The sequence below is a fragment of the Hydra vulgaris genome, chromosome 09 (assembly GCF_038396675.1).
Source record: "Hydra vulgaris chromosome 09, alternate assembly HydraT2T_AEP".
NCBI classification, from domain to species: domain Eukaryota; kingdom Metazoa; phylum Cnidaria; class Hydrozoa; order Anthoathecata; family Hydridae; genus Hydra; species Hydra vulgaris.
The window spans coordinates 16,513,937-16,532,449 of record NC_088928.1 but is presented as its reverse complement, the minus strand read 5'-3'; the positions used below and the strand labels follow the sequence as shown (position 1 = coordinate 16,532,449).

The following is an 18,513-nucleotide window of genomic DNA, read 5'->3' as shown; positions in this document are numbered from 1 at the left end:
TAAGACTGAAGACATTATTTTTGGGGCAGAATTTAACCCAAAACCAAGACTTGTAAGATAGTATTTTTCTTCTTTGTAGACTACCTTCTGATGCTCCCACAAACTCGGATCGATGTGTATTTGCATATAGGCGCATCTAAGATCAAACGTTGCAAACTTGTCACCAACAGTTCTCCGTTTTCTAACTTTTTCATCACATGCGTCACTTGAGGCATTATGTGAATTAACATACTGATTCAGTTTGCAAAAGTCCAGAACAGGTCGTATCTTTCTTTTATTTTCCTGCTCAACAGCCATTAACGGGACAATCCCTTTTGTACTTTTTTCTTCTATGCTGCATGGTTTCAACCAGCTATTTTTTACCCATAAGTTTATCTTGTCATTAAATTGATGTAACAACTGGGGTTTTACCTTGTACTGCGCGACAGAATTTCTCAGTTGTGATTGACCTTGTTTCCATTTATATTTAGCAGTCCACTTTGTACCATCAAAATAAGCATCAAAATCCTTGTCCTTTATACCAACAGCTTGTTTCTCTGCATGAATGAAACAAAACTAAATTCAATTTTTCCATTGTACAAATGCACTCCTCTATAGCGATTAATGACATCCATACCAATAATAGCATCAATACTGTTGACAAAACTTTTCAGAATCATTACTGATGTTTTGAGTTTTTTTCCTTCAATGATCAATTAACTGTAGCTTCTCCCTCCGTTTTCACAAATTCTCCATTAACAGCCAACACCATTAGTTCATTTCTTCTGATATGAACACCAGCTTTCTAAGCGATGTTATTTGAAATAATAGTTCGAGTACATCCACTGTCAACCAGTGCTTTTCCTGCAAAGGTGTTCATCTGCACAGTGCATATTGGAAGCGCCATTAGTTGTTTAGGGAAACAGCTGGCGCTCGCGATTCCCCATTTGAGTTTCCCTGATGCAACAAATAAAATCTTGCAATGTGTCCAGATTTTCCACATCTAAAGCATTTTATTCCATCACTAACAATTTGTTTCTTTGAAAAACAGACTCGGACAACATGTTCAGGCTTGCCACAATTGTAGCAGTTAAAATCAGTAGTGGATGGTTTTTAAACATTTTTATAGAAACCAGAGATTGTTGTTGAAACATACTCTTCTTTTGTTTTTTCCGTCATGAGTACTCGTGCATGGTTTAATGCATCCTGTAAACTGATCCCAAATATTTTTACTTGTGCTCGTAGCTGTTTTGAAATTTCACCCGGCAATCCAGTTATGAATGCTCTTAGCAATAATTCTTCGCTTTCAATGTTAGCCAAACCCATAAGTTGACGCAAACTGGCCAAATTCACATTAACAGATTCACCATCATTCCATCTCCGATCTCTGAACTGCTCGTAAGCTTGGAAACCATCGACTGCAAATGCATCTAGTAGAGCTTTTTCAATGTCCGCAGTGGCGGTTTTTTGGTTCTCCCCAAGTTGCTCATACAGTACAAACTCACTGCCTTCAAGAAACAATGATCAATGAAAGATCGCCCATATTTTGCAGCTCTCCCACCAGTTTGATCTTTTTCAGCCACACTACAATATCTCCAGATCCATCAAATTTACCAAAATCTTTTTTGCCATAGATGCCATACTGCCAAAATAGCTTGTTAATACGACAACTTTCTTTACTTTTACTTGACTCTGTTTATTAAATTCTATTTACAACTTTTATACAGAAACAAAAATTATCGAGGGCATAATTATATACAAAAATAGCTTATGACTTGACTAATAAATTACATCAATTAACTTTAATAATATTATGACAAGAATTTTATAAATGTAACAATAAAGTTTCATAATGATCAGCTATATCACAGCTTCCAAGTAGAAGAATCAGCTAATGCAAAAGTTACTCCTTTATGGAAAAACACTTTGTATATAATTTACCAATCTTTTCAATGTCATCTTAGTTTATAGCGTCAAACTATGAATTTAGCATAGTTATTTTACCATATTGCCTAGAAACTGAATCTTCAGAGATTTGCGAGGCCATATTTTTATTGCCTTTTGTTTCAACTAAAACACTCTGAACTTCTCTTTTTGTTTTTTTGAAGCACAATTTAACATTATCAGAAGCTTTTTCACATCCCCTTATATGCTGCATCCATCTGAAAGTTAAGCATGCTGTAATTTGTTTATCACAATATTTGCAATAAATTTTTCTTGTTGAACCTTTTCCAAAAAAATATGCATGCTTGTAAATTTGATCAGCCATCTTAATTATTTTACTTAAATACAATAGTAAAATATGTATAATATTGTTAACAATATTAATATCAACATTAATAATAATAAAAGTAGTAACAATAATAGTTATAGTAATTATTATTATTTGATTCAGATAACATAAATCCAAAGAATAAACAAAAAAAATGTAAATAAAAAGCAAAAAACATTTAAAAAAAAAAAGGTAAACAGCAGCACAAACAGCGTGATTTGAAAATTTATTGGTATAAAACTATAACAGTTTAACAAACTAAAGCAAAATATTAATATTTATTTTAGATTGACGACAGCCAAACTGTTGGTGTTGTGTTAGAAACAATATGTGAAAAAGTTGGTGAGTCAATTATGAGACAGCTGCCTATTTTTTTGGTAAATTATCAACTTTGTTTTTATTCACAGCAAATATTTTTACAATTGCGCAGGTATAACAAATGTTGAAGAATATTCACTGTTTATTGAAGAAAGTAAAGATGAAAAAAAGGAAGAGTTTTCTACAGGAACCATCGGAAGAAAGGTATTTTTTTAACTTTTTATAAAATTAATATTAGAAATACAATTATTACGCATTTGTAAAGATTTTATTTTTTATGTTGTTTTTTTTTTCACTTTTTGCAGGATAATAAATCCGTAAAAACTAGTACTTTACTTAAAGTTGAAGAAAGAGACAAACAAAAAATGAGAACTTTGAAAAAAAAGTTGCACACTGATGATGAAAGTAAGACTTTTTGTTCCTATATTATTTTCATCATTTGGCGTTGCTAAGTCATTTTTTTTAGTTTTAGCACTGTAAAATCTTCATTTACCATCTTATTATATTTATAAAAAAATAACACAAGTTATCTCAGTTATAGTCCTAATAGTTTAAAATCATGACTATTACCTATGTTCAAGGGTTGTTTAAAATCATGACTATTAACTTTGTTCAAGGGTTGGTTGTTTGGTTAAATTTTATGCTTTTGTTGGCTGAACTTAAAATCACAATTGCTGTTACAATCACCATATTGTGATACATCTCTACAAAATGATATGGAACATTGATCCTGCACTTTTCTCATTAAAATCTTTTTCTGGCTTATTTTTATTCTGATCCTATTTTTTACATTCAGAGTACATTATTGTGTACTATCTAGGTCCTTACGTTTTCTTTCTTTTTTAGTATATACAACCCATTATGATTCACTATGTGTAAGAAATTACTTAAATGCAAATAGTTTTAACTTAATAAAACAGTAATAGTAGTTAAATGCAGTAGTAATTAACAACAAACTTAGATTAAACGATAATTAACATGGTAACTAGCAACTATTTCTAACAATAACAACTATATCTTATTATCTATAAGTTATTATTTAAGCAAGTAAATTTATTATTACTTCTGTAATTGCAGCAAACAAAAAAGTATGGTGTTGATCTGTTATTTGATTGTACTTTTTTAATTGAATTTTTTAAAGCAATTAATAATAGATAAATGATATTTTTATTAGCAAATTGGCTAGGTCATGATAAAACATTACGTGAAGCCGGTGTACAAGATGATTCAATGGTAGTTTTAAGGTAATATAAGTTTTTTTTAATAGTTATTAAAAATTGTTTTGATTTTAGCAAAGCAACTGTTTATAAATTTTTTCTAATATTTAGACGAAAATACATGTATGAGCAAAGTGTCAACATAAAGAATCCAGTTGAGATAAATCTGCTTTATGTTCAATCTCGAGATGCTATACTTAATGGAACACATCCTTGTACAATTGATGAAGCCATAAAGGTTCATTATGTGTTTTATAACTAGTTTTAATAAAATTCAAAAGGTTTTCGTATGTGCATTGTAATAATGTCTGAATTTTTACTAAATTGGTTAGACTTTTTACTAAATAGTATGGTTTTTTCATTCATCCACTTTAAGGTAACTTGAAGTCATTCTTCTCATATCCTTTCAAAATATTTTTTTTTGATTTTACATTCCCAGCATGAGTTTCTTTGTTAACTTTCTCTAGATAAATAAGTTACTACCAGTGGTAGTTTCTTTTTTTCCTTTTTTAACTATATAGCATCAAAGCAAAAATTCGGACAGGCGAGGCTGTTCCACAGTAAAACAAGTTCAATTTTCACAATATGCCCTCTGAACCATCATCATTTATACTTCACTTGTTAATGTGGTTAATAGCCAAATTTCAGTTAATCTTGTATTAAAAACATATTTGAGATTTACAAAATGCACAGTTTAACTAAAACATACAAATTTGTTGTAATTTCATAGTGACCAAGGTTTATGAAGTAATAATGATTACCTCATAATTAGCAATTTTATTATAACAGTTAAGGTGTATGACGTATTATTGGCTGTCTACTTATTAACAAAAATAAAATATAAATCCTCTACTTTACTGTAGTGATCCTGAAGTTTTTGGGAGGTAAACTTGAAAATTTTAAAATTAATTATTTTTTAATAATATTTAAAGTTTTTTTATTCAAATTCTAAATCTCAGGCTTGGACAGGAATTGCGTGCAATTGCACAAGGTGACCACGCTTGCAATCGCAAAATGTGACCACAACTGACCACGCTAATTTTTTTTTTTCTTTAAAATTTGACCACGGCTGTTTAGATGTTTTAATTTAAATGCAATGCAAAATTGTTGTGTTAGGAATATCTTTTGGTCTTTAAATTTCATCTTGTTAATTTTTTCTAAAATAAAAATTTATTATAATGATTGTTTAAAATAAACGTGTTTTGTGTAAATTTATAAAAAAATGTTACTAGTAGATTTTTTTAATGTATTTTCTATGATAAATTTAAACATTTGAAACTAATTTTCTGTGTCTTTCTGAAAATCTTTCAAACAATTATTTTTTAAAAGTTTTTTTTTAAGTTACTTTATCTTGATAATAAAATTTAATTTAAATTAGATTTTATAATAAAAGTAAATGTTTATACAATTTAAAAATATTACATATAAAACTTTTTATAAAAATTTTTCTTCCTAGTTTAAGTTCCTGAAATATTTAAATCACCAAAACATCTAAACATCCGAGATCAATTTGTCAAAATAAAAAAAAAATTTGTAGTCAGCAATAGTGTTCGATTACTCATCATTCATCAGACTTAAAAATCTATTCATTGTAAATTCTATAAATAAATTTCAAATCATAAATCCAGTGAAGGATGGTTTAAAAATAAATAAATAAACAGGAAAAACCAAGAAGAAACTTTTTGGCTTACTAAAAAAGAATAACAAGTCAAAAAGGTGAGAATAAAAAATAGTTACAAAATTGTGAAAATTGTTAGAATGCTGTACACAACTTACCACTGCCTGACTGACTCAAAAAGATCTCCCAAATTCACAAGATCTAGGTAATGCTTGTTTCGTTTAGGTTGTTCGAACGTGGTTATGAAAACTACTGTTACTAAAACTACTGCATTTATGAAAACTTTTATTGATGATGGGTAATCTAAGTTAAGATAAATTGTACAAAAAGAAGTTAAAATAAATTGCACAAAAAGGCATTAGTCTGTAGTAAACTAGTTAAAATGTTCCCTTTTTTAATATCCATAATATCTATACATCTTGGGAGTTATCAAACATCTGAGTGATAAAAAGTAGGTCACAAGATTTTTTGTATCAAGAATCCAGAAATACAAAGAATCACCTGGAATCTAGGAATCTATTTATTACATTTACATTAATGAATCAATTTTTAAATTAATTTTTAATAATACACTTGACCACACTTTTACTTTTTCACTAACTTGTCATTCTAACGATAAAATATAATAAGTGAGGCAATCCAATCAATTTCTTACTAATTCGCAGAGATTGTAACGTGTCATATGATGTTCTACTAAGGTGTGTACTTCTTGTCTGTAAAAATCAGGCTTAATATTTATGGCAATCTCCAAGAGAACCTTTTAAAGTTATGAATTACATTTATAATAGTGAAACTGTGCCAAATTTTAAAATTTTATATAAGCAACACATTTACAATTTAAACAATTCCTATTGACCAGGTTTTAACTTGTACTGAGTCCTTGTTTTTGATGTTTTTAACCATTCTACACTTGTATAGATATGTCTAAATTACATTCTTTAACAAATAGTGTTATTGATTTTAATTTGTCAAAAACATTTTATTTTTTTAACTAACTTTGATTTAACTAAAATTAAATCAAAGTTTATTAATTAAAAATGTGGTGACCATGTAAAAATTAAAATCTCAATTGGGGAAAGGTTTGTTTAAATCACAAATATTTGACTCTGACATTATTTTTATATATATAAAATTTAAAAATTTGGCATAGTTATTTGATCATTTGAGTATATTTATACATTTGAAGGGTTTTCTTGAAAAATTGGTATAAACATTGAACTTGGTTTTTACAAACCTTGTTTTATCAAATGATCATAACCTTACAAAAATCACTTTTGAATATGAACTTGGTTTTTACAAACTTTGTTTTATCAAATGATCATAACCTTACAAAAATCACTTTTGAATATGAACTTGGTTTTTACAAACCTTGTTTTATCAAATGATCATAACCTTACAAAAATCACTTTTGAACATGCAGAAAAACAAATTTTACAAAATTTTCTTATGCCAACTGCTTTGGTCGATTTTTGCCTGAACCAGCATGTTACATTTAACTTACAAAAGGTGATTATCAAAAATCTTAGCAAATATTTTTCTGATTCTTTGTTACAATCTTTGTTGGTTTTATACCTTATAACTTATTTCTACCTAAAACTACTACTTGTTTTTTTGTTTCTGAGCTATAGGGTTAAAAAAGGGTTGATAGCAATGACTTCACAGTCTTGTGACAGTGACCCCACAGTCTTGTGGGGTCACTGTCACAAGACTTTTTTTCAGTTTTTTTATTTATTCATTTTGTACTTGTGGTTATTTATGGTTCAGGTGAACGTAAGAGGACAATAAGGGTATTGGGGCTAAAAATAGAAAGGTTTGAAGTATAAAAAATAAACTAAAGAATGAGACGATACTTAGTTTGATTTCATCATGATCTCATGCAGTGAGTGTAGTTAAGTCTTTTTCGCTTAAAGTAAATCAATAAAGATTTTACTTAGAGCAAGTAAAATCTTCATTGTAGTCAGTACGTAACAGAAAAATATTTATGTATGAGTGTTGTATCAGTTAATATATAATAGCAGGACAAAAACAAAAACTTGATGTTCTTTTTTTAACCGGATTTTCTAAATTTCTTAACCTTAAAATTGCAAAAGCTATTAACCATTAACACTACATAATTGGCATCCATAAACATAGTTATCTAAGTAAATAAAGTGGTTTTACTTTTGTTATACTGTTACATTTATTACTATTACATTTTTATCTTGATGTGAAAAATTTTGAAAATGTGAAAAAAATATTTGTGAAAATTGTTTGTTAATAAAGTTAATAAAATAACAAGGCTTTTATGCTAAAAGTTTTTTTAAAAATTTAAAAATCTTTTTATACAGTTTGCTGCATATCAAATTCAAATTCAACATGGTGATTTTGATGAAAGTCGTTATAAATCTGGTTATATTGAGTAGGTTAAATTTTATCAACTTAATTATGAATAATTGTTATTTTAATAAAAAACACATCTGTTTAATCTAGTTTAAAAGACTTTCTTCCTAAAGAATATTTAAAGAAAAAAGAAGCCGAAAAAAGAGTTAAAGAGGTCTTTTTTTATTTTTATTTTTTTGCTTCTTCTATAAACAAATACTTGTCTTATAAGTTTTTATTTTATTTGTCTGTAATTTAAAGAAACAATTTGTGTAATTTAAGGAACATAAAAATATAATGGGAATGGATGCCCTGAACTCAAAATATAAGTATATTCAGCTATGCCAGAATTTACAATCATATGGTGTGACATTCTTTTTAGTTAAGGTATAATTTATCATTAAATTATTGAATAACTTATAAAATATTTTGATATATAAAGTTATAAAAAGAAAGTGTTTAAAACTTTAGATAAATTATAAGTTACCAACTCAAGTTAATTGTGACTTTAGGATCTGATTTTTTTTAATGCTCACACTTTTTTATTTTTACAGACTTTATCAGATTTTATTTTTATAGGAAAAAATGAAAGGAAAGAACAAACTTGTACCCAGGTTACTTGGTGTCAATAAAGAGAGTGTTTTACGTGTAGATGAAAAAACAAAGCAGGTAAATTAAAAAGATAATGCTTTTATAATTTTATTTTATTTTTTATTTAATGAAACAAAGTTTGTTTGTTTTATTTAGGTTTTAAAAATATGGCCTCTCACTCAAGTACGTAGATGGGCTGCATCACCAAATAGTTTTACTTTAGTAGGTTATTTTGAAATTTTTCTTTTTACAATGATGGAAAATTTTTTATAAATTTAATAATTTTTTGTCATTAAGAATTTTCCTTCTCATCCTCACAATTTTTATCTGTTTTAAGTTTTTTCCTATTTTTTTTTAATTTTATCTGTTTTAAGTTTTTATAACTAAATTGTAAAAAAATATTATTGCTTGGTTTGTCAAGATAATTTTTTGTAGAAAAACAATTATTTACTTAAAGGGATCCCCAAGTGCCGAGACAAGTTGTGTTCATATCATAAATAATCCTTAAAAAATAAGTTTCATGGTAATTAAACTTTCCAGAACAAATTATTTATCAAGTTATTAGCAAAAAATTTATAATTTTTAATGCTTTTTTTTTTCCTCAAATGCAAGTTCTGTTTTTTTTTCTTGACGGTAAGTTCCTTCTTGATTTAAAAAAAATAATAATAATAATACTGGTCTGATTAATGCACTTTTGTAGTTAATAAATGACATCAATTCAAAAAAGTTCTTTCAATTAACTTAAACTTGAGTTATAAATGTTTTGTTTGGGTTTTCCCTTTTGCAATTAATTTTTTTTGTAGAAGAATGCCTTTATATAAAAACTTTTAAAAAACGAATAAAAAAAATATTTAAAAAAATAACACAATCAATAAGTAAATGCTTTATAAGTCTAACTTATTTTTATTTTACAAAACTAATGCTATATAGTGCTATAAATATAAGATATGTAAATTTAAAAATCATACTGAAAAACAAGTTCTGCTAATAAAATCTTAGAACTGAAAACTTTTTTTTTTTTTTTAATTAAATAAGAAATAGTGAAAATATGTTTGATTTTACGGTAATTGAAAACAAAATATTTTAGTGAAAATAAAAATAAAAACAAAGTAGAAAAGCGATAACCTTCATTTATTTACAATTTTTATTTTGTTAAAAGCTGGAGACTTTTAACAAAATAAAAATTGTTCTAAAATGTTTAATGTAGCACATCTTTTTATAAAAGGGGAAAACCCAATCTAATGAGGAAAACCAAATCTAATGAGGAAAACCAAGAAGAGAAAATAAAATCTAATTTTATTGTGTAAATTGTTAAAAAAACTCAATGGTGAGTACATTTATAATTCAAACCAGATATTTTTACAAAGGAAAAAACTATGCAGATTTATGGAGTTAACGTTAACCTCTCAACCGGAAGTATATTAGCAAAACAACAAATGTTTTTTGTTAATATCTCAATAAATAAATTGCTTTAGTAATTTTGATAAACTCAAAACTTATTTTCCAATATTTATTTACAAAATAAGCATAACTTGTCTTGGCACTTGGTAATCCCTTTAAAACATTTTACAGAAGAAAAAAACAAACAAGTTTAATCTGCATAAAGGTTACGATAATTGTGGCAAGATATGCCTGGTCTTCTTTTCTAATTCAAAAGTATATTTCTATCTTGATGCCTTAGCTAAGTTTTTAACTAAACTTCATTTGTATGGTGATGTTTTTAACTAAACTTCATTTGTATGGTGATGAGGATCAGTTTTATTCTGAATTTTATTTTCATAAAATTATAACTTTCTGTTTTACAAACCTTTGATATCTACATAGTTAAGGATTTTAAAATGTTCATAACTAACCTTAAACTAGGAAAATGTACTTATTACTTAATAATGTTTTTCAAATTGTATTTTAAATTTGTGCACATAAAAAAAAGTGTTTACTTATTATAGGATTTTGGAGATTATACCGAAGGCTATTATTCTGTTCAAACTTCTGAAGGTGAACAAATAAGTCAGCTTATTGCTGGTTACATTGACATAATACTTAAGAAGGTAATTTATATTTTAAAATATCCAATAAAAGTTAGTAATTTAGTATTATATGTATTCAATATTAAATAGTTTTATTAAGAATTGTATTTTAATGAGCATTATAATTTTATATAAGTTTAAATAAGTATTATGATATAAATAAATTATAAATGTATATATATATATTTTAGCGAAGAGCTCATGACATGTTTGAAGGTGATGGAGATGAAAGTAGTGTCATGCTAGAGGACACAGTTCTTCCTTCTCGTGCTACTGTTCTGCAGCATCAATCCAATCGGGCAAAACAACCTGAATCTGGAAATGTGGCTATTCCAGCTGTCATTCGTGCTGGTGGCCAAGGCCCAAGCTCCTATGAAGTCCGTAGCATGCCAGATGAACAATCACTAAGTACCCGCAATATGTCACATACTGGTCATCAACCACCTATGGGACATCAAGCACAAATGTTAAACTTTACAGCCGGACAGAAAGCATTGATGAAAAATGTTACTGATGGTCACGAAAGAATCAGAGTTGTTATTGAAGATATGTCAGAAACTGCTGATTTAATACCTGATTTAGGAAATGACCCTGTAAGCCTATATATAAGACTTAAAATTAATTATTAACTTATATCTTAAATTTTTGCCCACTATGCTCTGTAATATGTCATAGATAAAAAATGGTAATGTAATAACATAACGGCACCTAGGGGCATAATGTAAAGTAAAATAGTAGTTCACTTATTAATTTATTGTAAGTAATTAATTGTTAACTAAATTTTATTAATTTATAAAAATTTTACTACCAATTTCGCCTTGTTTTTCTTCTTCTTTTGTTCTTTTTTTCCTTCTGATTTTGTTCTTTTTTTTTCTTTTCTTATTTTGTTCTTTTTTTCCTTCTGATTTTGTTCTTTTTTTTTCTTTTCTTATTTTGTTCTTTTTTTCTAGCAATCATTGAAGTGGAAAGATAACCAGATGGAAATCTCAAAAAATAACATATCAAGTCGTTTAGCTGCTATGTCTGCTGCAACTGCTGCCATAATATCTTTAACCTCTGGTGATCCAGAGGGATTTAATTACACAGCAGTAGGAGCTGGAGTGTCAACAATGTAAGTTTAACATATGTGTGAATATATAAAGAAAAGAATGAATTTCTTTTCAATTATATATACTTAAATATTAAAAAAATTATATATACTTAAACTTTAAAATACTTAAACTTTAAAAAATTTAAAATACTTGAACTTTAAAAAATTATATATACTTAAACTAAAAGTATTCAAGTATCTGTATTTATTATAATAAAAAAATCTTTAATCTAAATTTAAATCTATTAGCTATTGTGATATTGCAAGTATTTTCTTCAATTTGTTGTATTCTTTAAATTTTGTTATCTAGAACTTCCAACCTTGAAGATTTAGTTCATGGAATCAAGTTATTAGCTGCTTTAATGGATGATGATATGAATAGTCATTCGTTATTAGATGCTGCCAAAAAACTGACTAGCGCATTTTCTGACCTTTTAAATAATTTGAACATGGTAGACGGAAAGGTAAATATATATTAAGGTTATTTTTTATTTAGTTTACTTTTTCACAATTGAAAATCATAATATTTATAATCCTCTATATCAATAAATATATATTTTTGTATACTTTAATTTTTAAATTGTGCACTTTAATCAATTAAATTTTTCAAGTTATTCTTCTTCCCAACTTAAAATTTTTCAAAACAAAGTCAAAAAAACTTCAAGTGAATTTTTTTCATTTCTTTGTTTCATAACATAATATTGATTTTTTAAAGGGATCCCTAAGTGCCAAGACAAGTTGTGTTTATATTACAGAAAATGTTTAAGAAAATGTTGGGCTGAATTTTTTTGATTAAAATTAAAAATTATAAATGTATCAATAAAACTTGTTGTTTTAGGTGAAGCTCACCTTCTCCATTTTTTTTTGGTTCTCAAAGTCTCATGATATACGCCGCAATCTGCAGACTGCATAATTTATCAGTTTCAGTATATGGCATCACCATAGAATTTTTTTTCTGCAAGAGAAATTGTAATTTTTTTTTGACACAATCAGCATGACAATTATGTTTATTTGCATAACTTTTCAAGCAATTTCAAAAAGTATTTGAAATACAATTAAAAATAAAGCAACATGTTTGGTTTGTCAATTGTCATGATTATTTTTAAACTGACATATCTTTTATAAAAGATAAAACTTTACAAAAGATTTTGCAAAAGATACAAAAGATTTTACAAAAGATACAAAAGAAAAAGATTTTATAACAGATGTTTTATAAAAACATAAATTTGCTTTGATTATAATGCATATAAGTATTATATGTGGGTAGTATTAAATATGTTTAAAAAGATTAATTCAATCAATATGTTAGTGTAATGCAGGGATGTTCTGATTCTCTATTTTCAAGCTTCGCCAGTTTAAGCAGAGGGTTTGAATACTCTATTGAGAACTATTTTATTTGATTTATAATGTTTTATTCAAAGTTGTTTTATGTTTTTAACTAATATTGTTGTTTATTTACATTATATTTATGTTAGTTATAGTTTATTTAGATAGTCCCAGTCAAGTGTACATACACCAACTGACTTAAATAGGGATAAGCGCAAATAATAATTGAAAAGTAAATCAATGAAGGAATTATACATTAATATCCTTTTTTTTATATTCACCCATAATCATTGCAATTTAATCACTTTATAAACTTCAAGTAGCCAGAGCACAGTGGTTAGCACGCTTGCCTCAGAAACTAGAGATCCATGGTTCAATGCCAGCTCTGGGAAAGTTTTATAAACAATGGGTAAGGAAGGGGAGGTGTAAACCTCCTTTCAAATGCTCTTCCGCGGTGCTCTGTGATAAGACCGTAAAGACTTCTTGGGGCACCTAAAATTAAAAAGTAAATAAAATAAGTAATACAAATTTGACAAAATAAATTTGATATAATATTCTTATAATATTATATATGTATATATATATATATATATATATATATATATATATATATATATATATATATATATATATATATATATATATATATAAAGATATAAAGATATAAAATTCTTACACGGGCAAATAATTATATATTTTGTAAGATGTGAGAGTATCTAAATCTAGATAAAGATTTATACTTTTTAAAAAATAAGTTACACTACTGAAATCTCAAAAATATATTTTATTTTTAATTGTATCAGAAATATTTTTTGAAATTTAGTGAGAGTTTATACAAATAAATATGATTGTCTTGCTGATTGTGGCAGAAAAAATACTAGATCTTAAAAAGAATTACACAATGGTGTCATATACTGAAACTGTTATGAATTAAATGCGCATGAAATAAATTAAGTCTGTAGATTGCGATGTATATTATAAAAACTGCAAAAACCAAGAAAAAATGGACTAAACACTAAAACAACAATTTAAATTTTATTGAAATGCATTTATTGTTTAGTTTTAATCAAAAGAATTTAGCCCAAACCTTTTTTTTAAACATTTTCATTAATATGAACACTACTTGTCTCTGCACTTAAGGATCTCTTTAAATTTGTAAAATTCAATATTTTTGTTTTAAAAAAAAACTAGCTTTAAGAGAGATAGCAAATGAAAGATAGTAAATCCATACTCACTGCCTTACCCTCCCCCTCAGTATATCAGTACTATACTAACCTTAATAGACTTTAGTAAACATATATCAATTTATTTATTAGCCTAGGCAAGACATACTTACAAGTGCAGGTGATATTGGTTCAGCAAGTGGTAGTATTATGACTGTGTTGGGTGATCCTGATACAGATGTTGAATTTCAAGAACTTCTTCTTCAGCTAGCAAAAGCAGTTGCAACATCTACTGCTGCTCTTGTTCTTCAAGCCAAAAATGTTGCAAGTTTATCTGGAGATACAGCAGTTCAGAACAGCATTATTGATGCTGCAAAAGAAACTGCTATGACAACTTCTCAACTAGTTGCATGCGCTAAAGTATTAGCTCCACATATTTCAAGCCCTGTGTGTCAAGAACAAATGATTGAAGCTGCTAAGTTGGTAGCTACAAGTGTTGATGGAATAGCTGATGCTTGTTATGTATGTTGTTAAAGCTTTTTTTATTTTTATCAATTAAATGTTATTTAGCAATGCAATGTACAAATAATAGAATATATATTTTTTTATCCTTTGTTTGTATTGGAAGTATTACTCGCATTTTTATTTTTTATAGGCTGTTACAGATGATGAGGATACTACAAATAAGTTAAAAAATTCAGCACAAGCTGTTACAGATGCATTAAATAAACTTCTTCAACATATTCGTGATGGCTCCCATGTAAAGATTAATGGGCAATATGACAGTGCTTGTGATGATATCTTAAATGCTACAGATAGGTTGTTTAATAGCATGGGAAATGCTGGTGAAATGGTTAAACAAGCTAAAATACTAGCACAGGTAATATATTTACTCTTTTTTTTTCATTAATTTTTATAAAAAGAAAAAATCATTTTAGGGTCGTATTTTAGGGAATATTTTTCTTTCATTATTGGTACTCAATCATTTTTTGATTAAAAAAAAAAATTTGTTCTCGTATTTTTTTTTTTTTTCAACATTTTTTTATTTTCAATTGCTTAAACAATTAAACATTTAAGGCTACTTCCCAACTTGTGAATGGCATTAAAGGTGATGCTGAAGGTCAAAGTGACGATGACTCACAAAAAAGATTACTTGCAGCAGCTAAGTTACTTGCTGATGCTACTGCTAAATTAGTTGAAGCCGCTAAGGTATTTTTTTTGTCAGAAGTATAAATAAGCTAAATAGATAATTAGATTAAATTGTTAAATAATAATAAGTTAACTACTTTTTTATTATTAAACTGTTTTATATTTTATTAAAGGGAGCAGCACGCAATCCTAATGATAAGAGTGAGCAAGAAAAGTTAAAGAATGCTGCCGAGGACTTACGTGTAGCCACTAATGCTGCAGCAAGTAATGCTTTGAAAAAAAAACTAATTGCTCGTTTAGAAAATGCTGCGAAACATGCTGTAGCATCTGCTACACAATTGATATCTGCCTCTAAAGCAGCAGAAGCCTCAAATCGTAATCCAGCATCTCAAAATCAAATGGAAGATTCTGGAAAGGTAAAGTTCTTATTTTTTCAAATCCTTATTATGCTTTAGTTCTTTGTTTAGCGCTGCAAACTTTAACCATTTAAGAAGATTAATAATGATTCCAGTGATTGGTTTTATTTAAAGTTATCTTGAATAATGGAAAGTACAATTTTTTTGGGAGAATTAAAAAGACAATAGCGTCATTGATATGGTTGTTAAGACAATAGCATCATTGATATGGTTGTTAAGACAATAGCATCATTGATATGGTTGTTAAGGAAGCGATCAGTAAAATCTATAAAGAACCATAGAGTATTTTCAAAAATAGCTTTAAAGTTAAAAAGCAAGTTTTGAAAAACTTGTAAGTTGTTTAAGTGGTAAAAATATGAGTGCAGGAGATATAGTTTTTTGAACATAAACATACAGTTACAGTAAAAGAATGCAAATTTGTTGAATGACATGTCAGGCAAAATAGTGTTTTGGTTGGCAACCACGCAGCAGGTAGTATTTGCAGAAAAGAAATGATAAAAAATTAAGAGTTGCAATTTTATGACAAAGAGGCTAAAGCTTAGCAGTAGGTCCAACTAACTTTACATTTTACCATTCATTAATATAGAAGTACCAACAATATTGTGATAATTTTTAACAGTAAGCAATAGGGTGGTGCTCAAAACAGCATTTAAAAAAATGTCTTCTAACACCCTTTATATGTGCTCTATATAATATAATAACAGTAAACTAAAGCAGTTAGTTTTCAAAAAGGTTTCAGACGTATCATATGACCCAAGAAGTAGATTTTGTAGGGTCATGTGACACCCTTGAATATTTTTTCAAAATTATGTTGGGTCTGAAGAAATATATATTTATAATCAATTGATTAATTATATTTATAATAAATTTATAATATAACATTGTTACATATAGTATACTGTTTTATTAGTGGTAAGTTTTTCTTTAGACCATATAAGACTATATAAGACTAATTATATAAGACTAATTATATAAGACTAATTAACTTTCAGAAAGACTTGTAGAGTAAGTAGTGTTTCAAACAGCAAAAAAAGTTGAAAATCAGTATACCTCAGTTGAACTTAAGTATTTGATGACTATTTCTATGATAAAATCAATAGTGACAATGATGAATGCAATAATAATAAATATGTAAAAGTAAAGTATAATTCAAATAAATTTTAATAAAAATATTATTTGATTAATTAAAATGATTTAATAGAGATTATAATTTTTATTTTTAAGTAAATCGTTTGCACTAATGCACTCTCAGATTGATTAGTAATGAGAATTATTCTGTGATAAAATGACTGGCTAAAGCCAATTAATTTGAAATAAAAATAATGTTTTTTATTATTTAAACTTTTACATTTTATAAAAACTAATATAATAACTTATACACAAAAATTATTAACATCCTGTATATATTTTTATTTTTAATTTTATTATTATTTTTTTAATTTTACTTTTTAATTTTAATTCTTTTTATTTGTTAAGTGAAATTAGAAAACTCTAAAATAACATTCTGTGATTTTACCATCCATTAAAAAAAAAGTGAAAAGTTTTAAATTATTTTTTTTAAACTTTTATCATACATTAATTAAAAGTTTTATTTTTTTAAAACTTTTCCTAATCTTTTAAACTTTAACATTAGGTAACTAAATTTTAAAAAATCGAGTTACTTGAGCATTTATATTCAGTTTTCACATACCAAGTATTTAAATTGTATTATGACATAGTCCTTGCCTGGTGTGAATTGTTTTAATATTCAGAGTTGATTTATGGATTTTTAACTGTTTCATTTTTTTAGGTTGTTAATGATAGCTCTGGTGAACTAATATTTAGTATTAGAAATAGCCAACGTCACCCTGATATTCCTGCATCACAACTGGGCCTTATTACATCTTCAATGAATTTTATACCTGTATGCCTTTATTTTGAAATATAAACCTTTTTTTTATTATTTGTTATTAAACAGACATTTTATGTGGCTATATAAATAACATGAATTTTTTATGTAATTTCAGGCTTGTGCAAAGTTTATTGCTCATTCAAAAGCTGCTGTGCCAACAGTTGGCGATAATGCTGTTGCTCTTCAACTTTCAAATGCTGGTAAAAATGTGCAAAATTCATTAAATGAATTACGCTATGCTGCTGAAAAGGTATTGTTAAAATAAAATAATATTTTAAAAATTATATATTCTTATATATAAATGTATGGATAAAAGTTATTTTTTATACCAATTATGTTTTTTAATTGGTAATTTATCAATTAATAATTTTTCCAATAAACTTTTGATGAAATAATGTAGTTGTTTTTTCCTGATTTGTATTTAGGCTGCAGAAGCATGTGGTTCTCTTGAAATTGACAATGCTTTAGCTGCTGTAAAAGCTCTTGAGGTTGAACTAGAAGAAATTCGAAGCCAAGCTGATAAAGGACAGCTTAAATCTTTTCCTGATGAAAATGTAATCTCTTTAAGTATTTTTTAATTAAAATATGTAATTACATCAATACAATTATAATTTCATTAAAATTATATTTGACCTTTTGGTCACCTGGGCAAACTTGTTCTGTTTAATATTTTTTTCATAATGAATTTTTTATTTGGTAAAGGTTTCATGGAATTTAAAATTTTAAGAATTTAATGTGTTTAAAATTTCATTAATGAAATACATTATAAATAGGCTGATGATCGTGCATTAGAAGTTGGCGCCACGTCCAAAACTGTTGGTGCTTCAATGGCACAATTGTTAACTGCAGCTGCTCAAGGAAATGATAGTTATACAGGCATTGCAGCTCGTGACACTGCAAACGCGTTGAAAGTTCTTTCAAATGCTGTTCGTGGAGTTGCCTCAACTTCAAATGAGTCCAAAGATCAGCAAGCTATTCTTAAGGCAGCGCAAGTTGTGATGCATGAGTCAGCAAATCTTATTGAAGAAGCAAAGACAGCATTAGAAAATCCAAGTGATCCAGAAAACCAACAAAAGTTGGCGCAAGTAAAAATTGTTA

At 27.1% G+C, this 18,513-nt stretch overlaps 1 protein-coding gene across 8 annotated transcripts in view; it reads left to right on the top strand.

Annotated features, from left to right (window-relative positions):
• The window catches only part of LOC100207482 (talin-2), a 63,319-nt gene that overhangs the window by 8,780 nt on the left and 36,026 nt on the right, over positions 1-18,513 (top strand). For all 8 annotated transcript variants that reach the window (XM_065804868.1, XM_065804872.1, XM_065804871.1 and 5 more), the window contains 22 exons: positions 2,539-2,593; positions 2,682-2,773; positions 2,875-2,974; positions 3,744-3,813; positions 3,898-4,024; positions 7,732-7,802; positions 7,874-7,937; positions 8,045-8,149; positions 8,342-8,431; positions 8,510-8,575; positions 10,300-10,401; positions 10,572-10,973; positions 11,331-11,491; positions 11,781-11,934; positions 14,113-14,481; positions 14,615-14,839; positions 15,037-15,168; positions 15,282-15,524; positions 17,314-17,427; positions 17,531-17,665; positions 17,841-17,969; positions 18,189-18,500. In XM_065804868.1, coding sequence (XP_065660940.1) covers positions 2,539-2,593; positions 2,682-2,773; positions 2,875-2,974; positions 3,744-3,813; positions 3,898-4,024; positions 7,732-7,802; positions 7,874-7,937; positions 8,045-8,149; positions 8,342-8,431; positions 8,510-8,575; positions 10,300-10,401; positions 10,572-10,973; positions 11,331-11,491; positions 11,781-11,934; positions 14,113-14,481; positions 14,615-14,839; positions 15,037-15,168; positions 15,282-15,524; positions 17,314-17,427; positions 17,531-17,665; positions 17,841-17,969; positions 18,189-18,500 — 3,318 coding nt within the window. The remainder of the gene's footprint in view (positions 1-2,538; positions 2,594-2,681; positions 2,774-2,874; positions 2,975-3,743; positions 3,814-3,897; positions 4,025-7,731; positions 7,803-7,873; positions 7,938-8,044; positions 8,150-8,341; positions 8,432-8,509; positions 8,576-10,299; positions 10,402-10,571; positions 10,974-11,330; positions 11,492-11,780; positions 11,935-14,112; positions 14,482-14,614; positions 14,840-15,036; positions 15,169-15,281; positions 15,525-17,313; positions 17,428-17,530; positions 17,666-17,840; positions 17,970-18,188; positions 18,501-18,513) is intronic.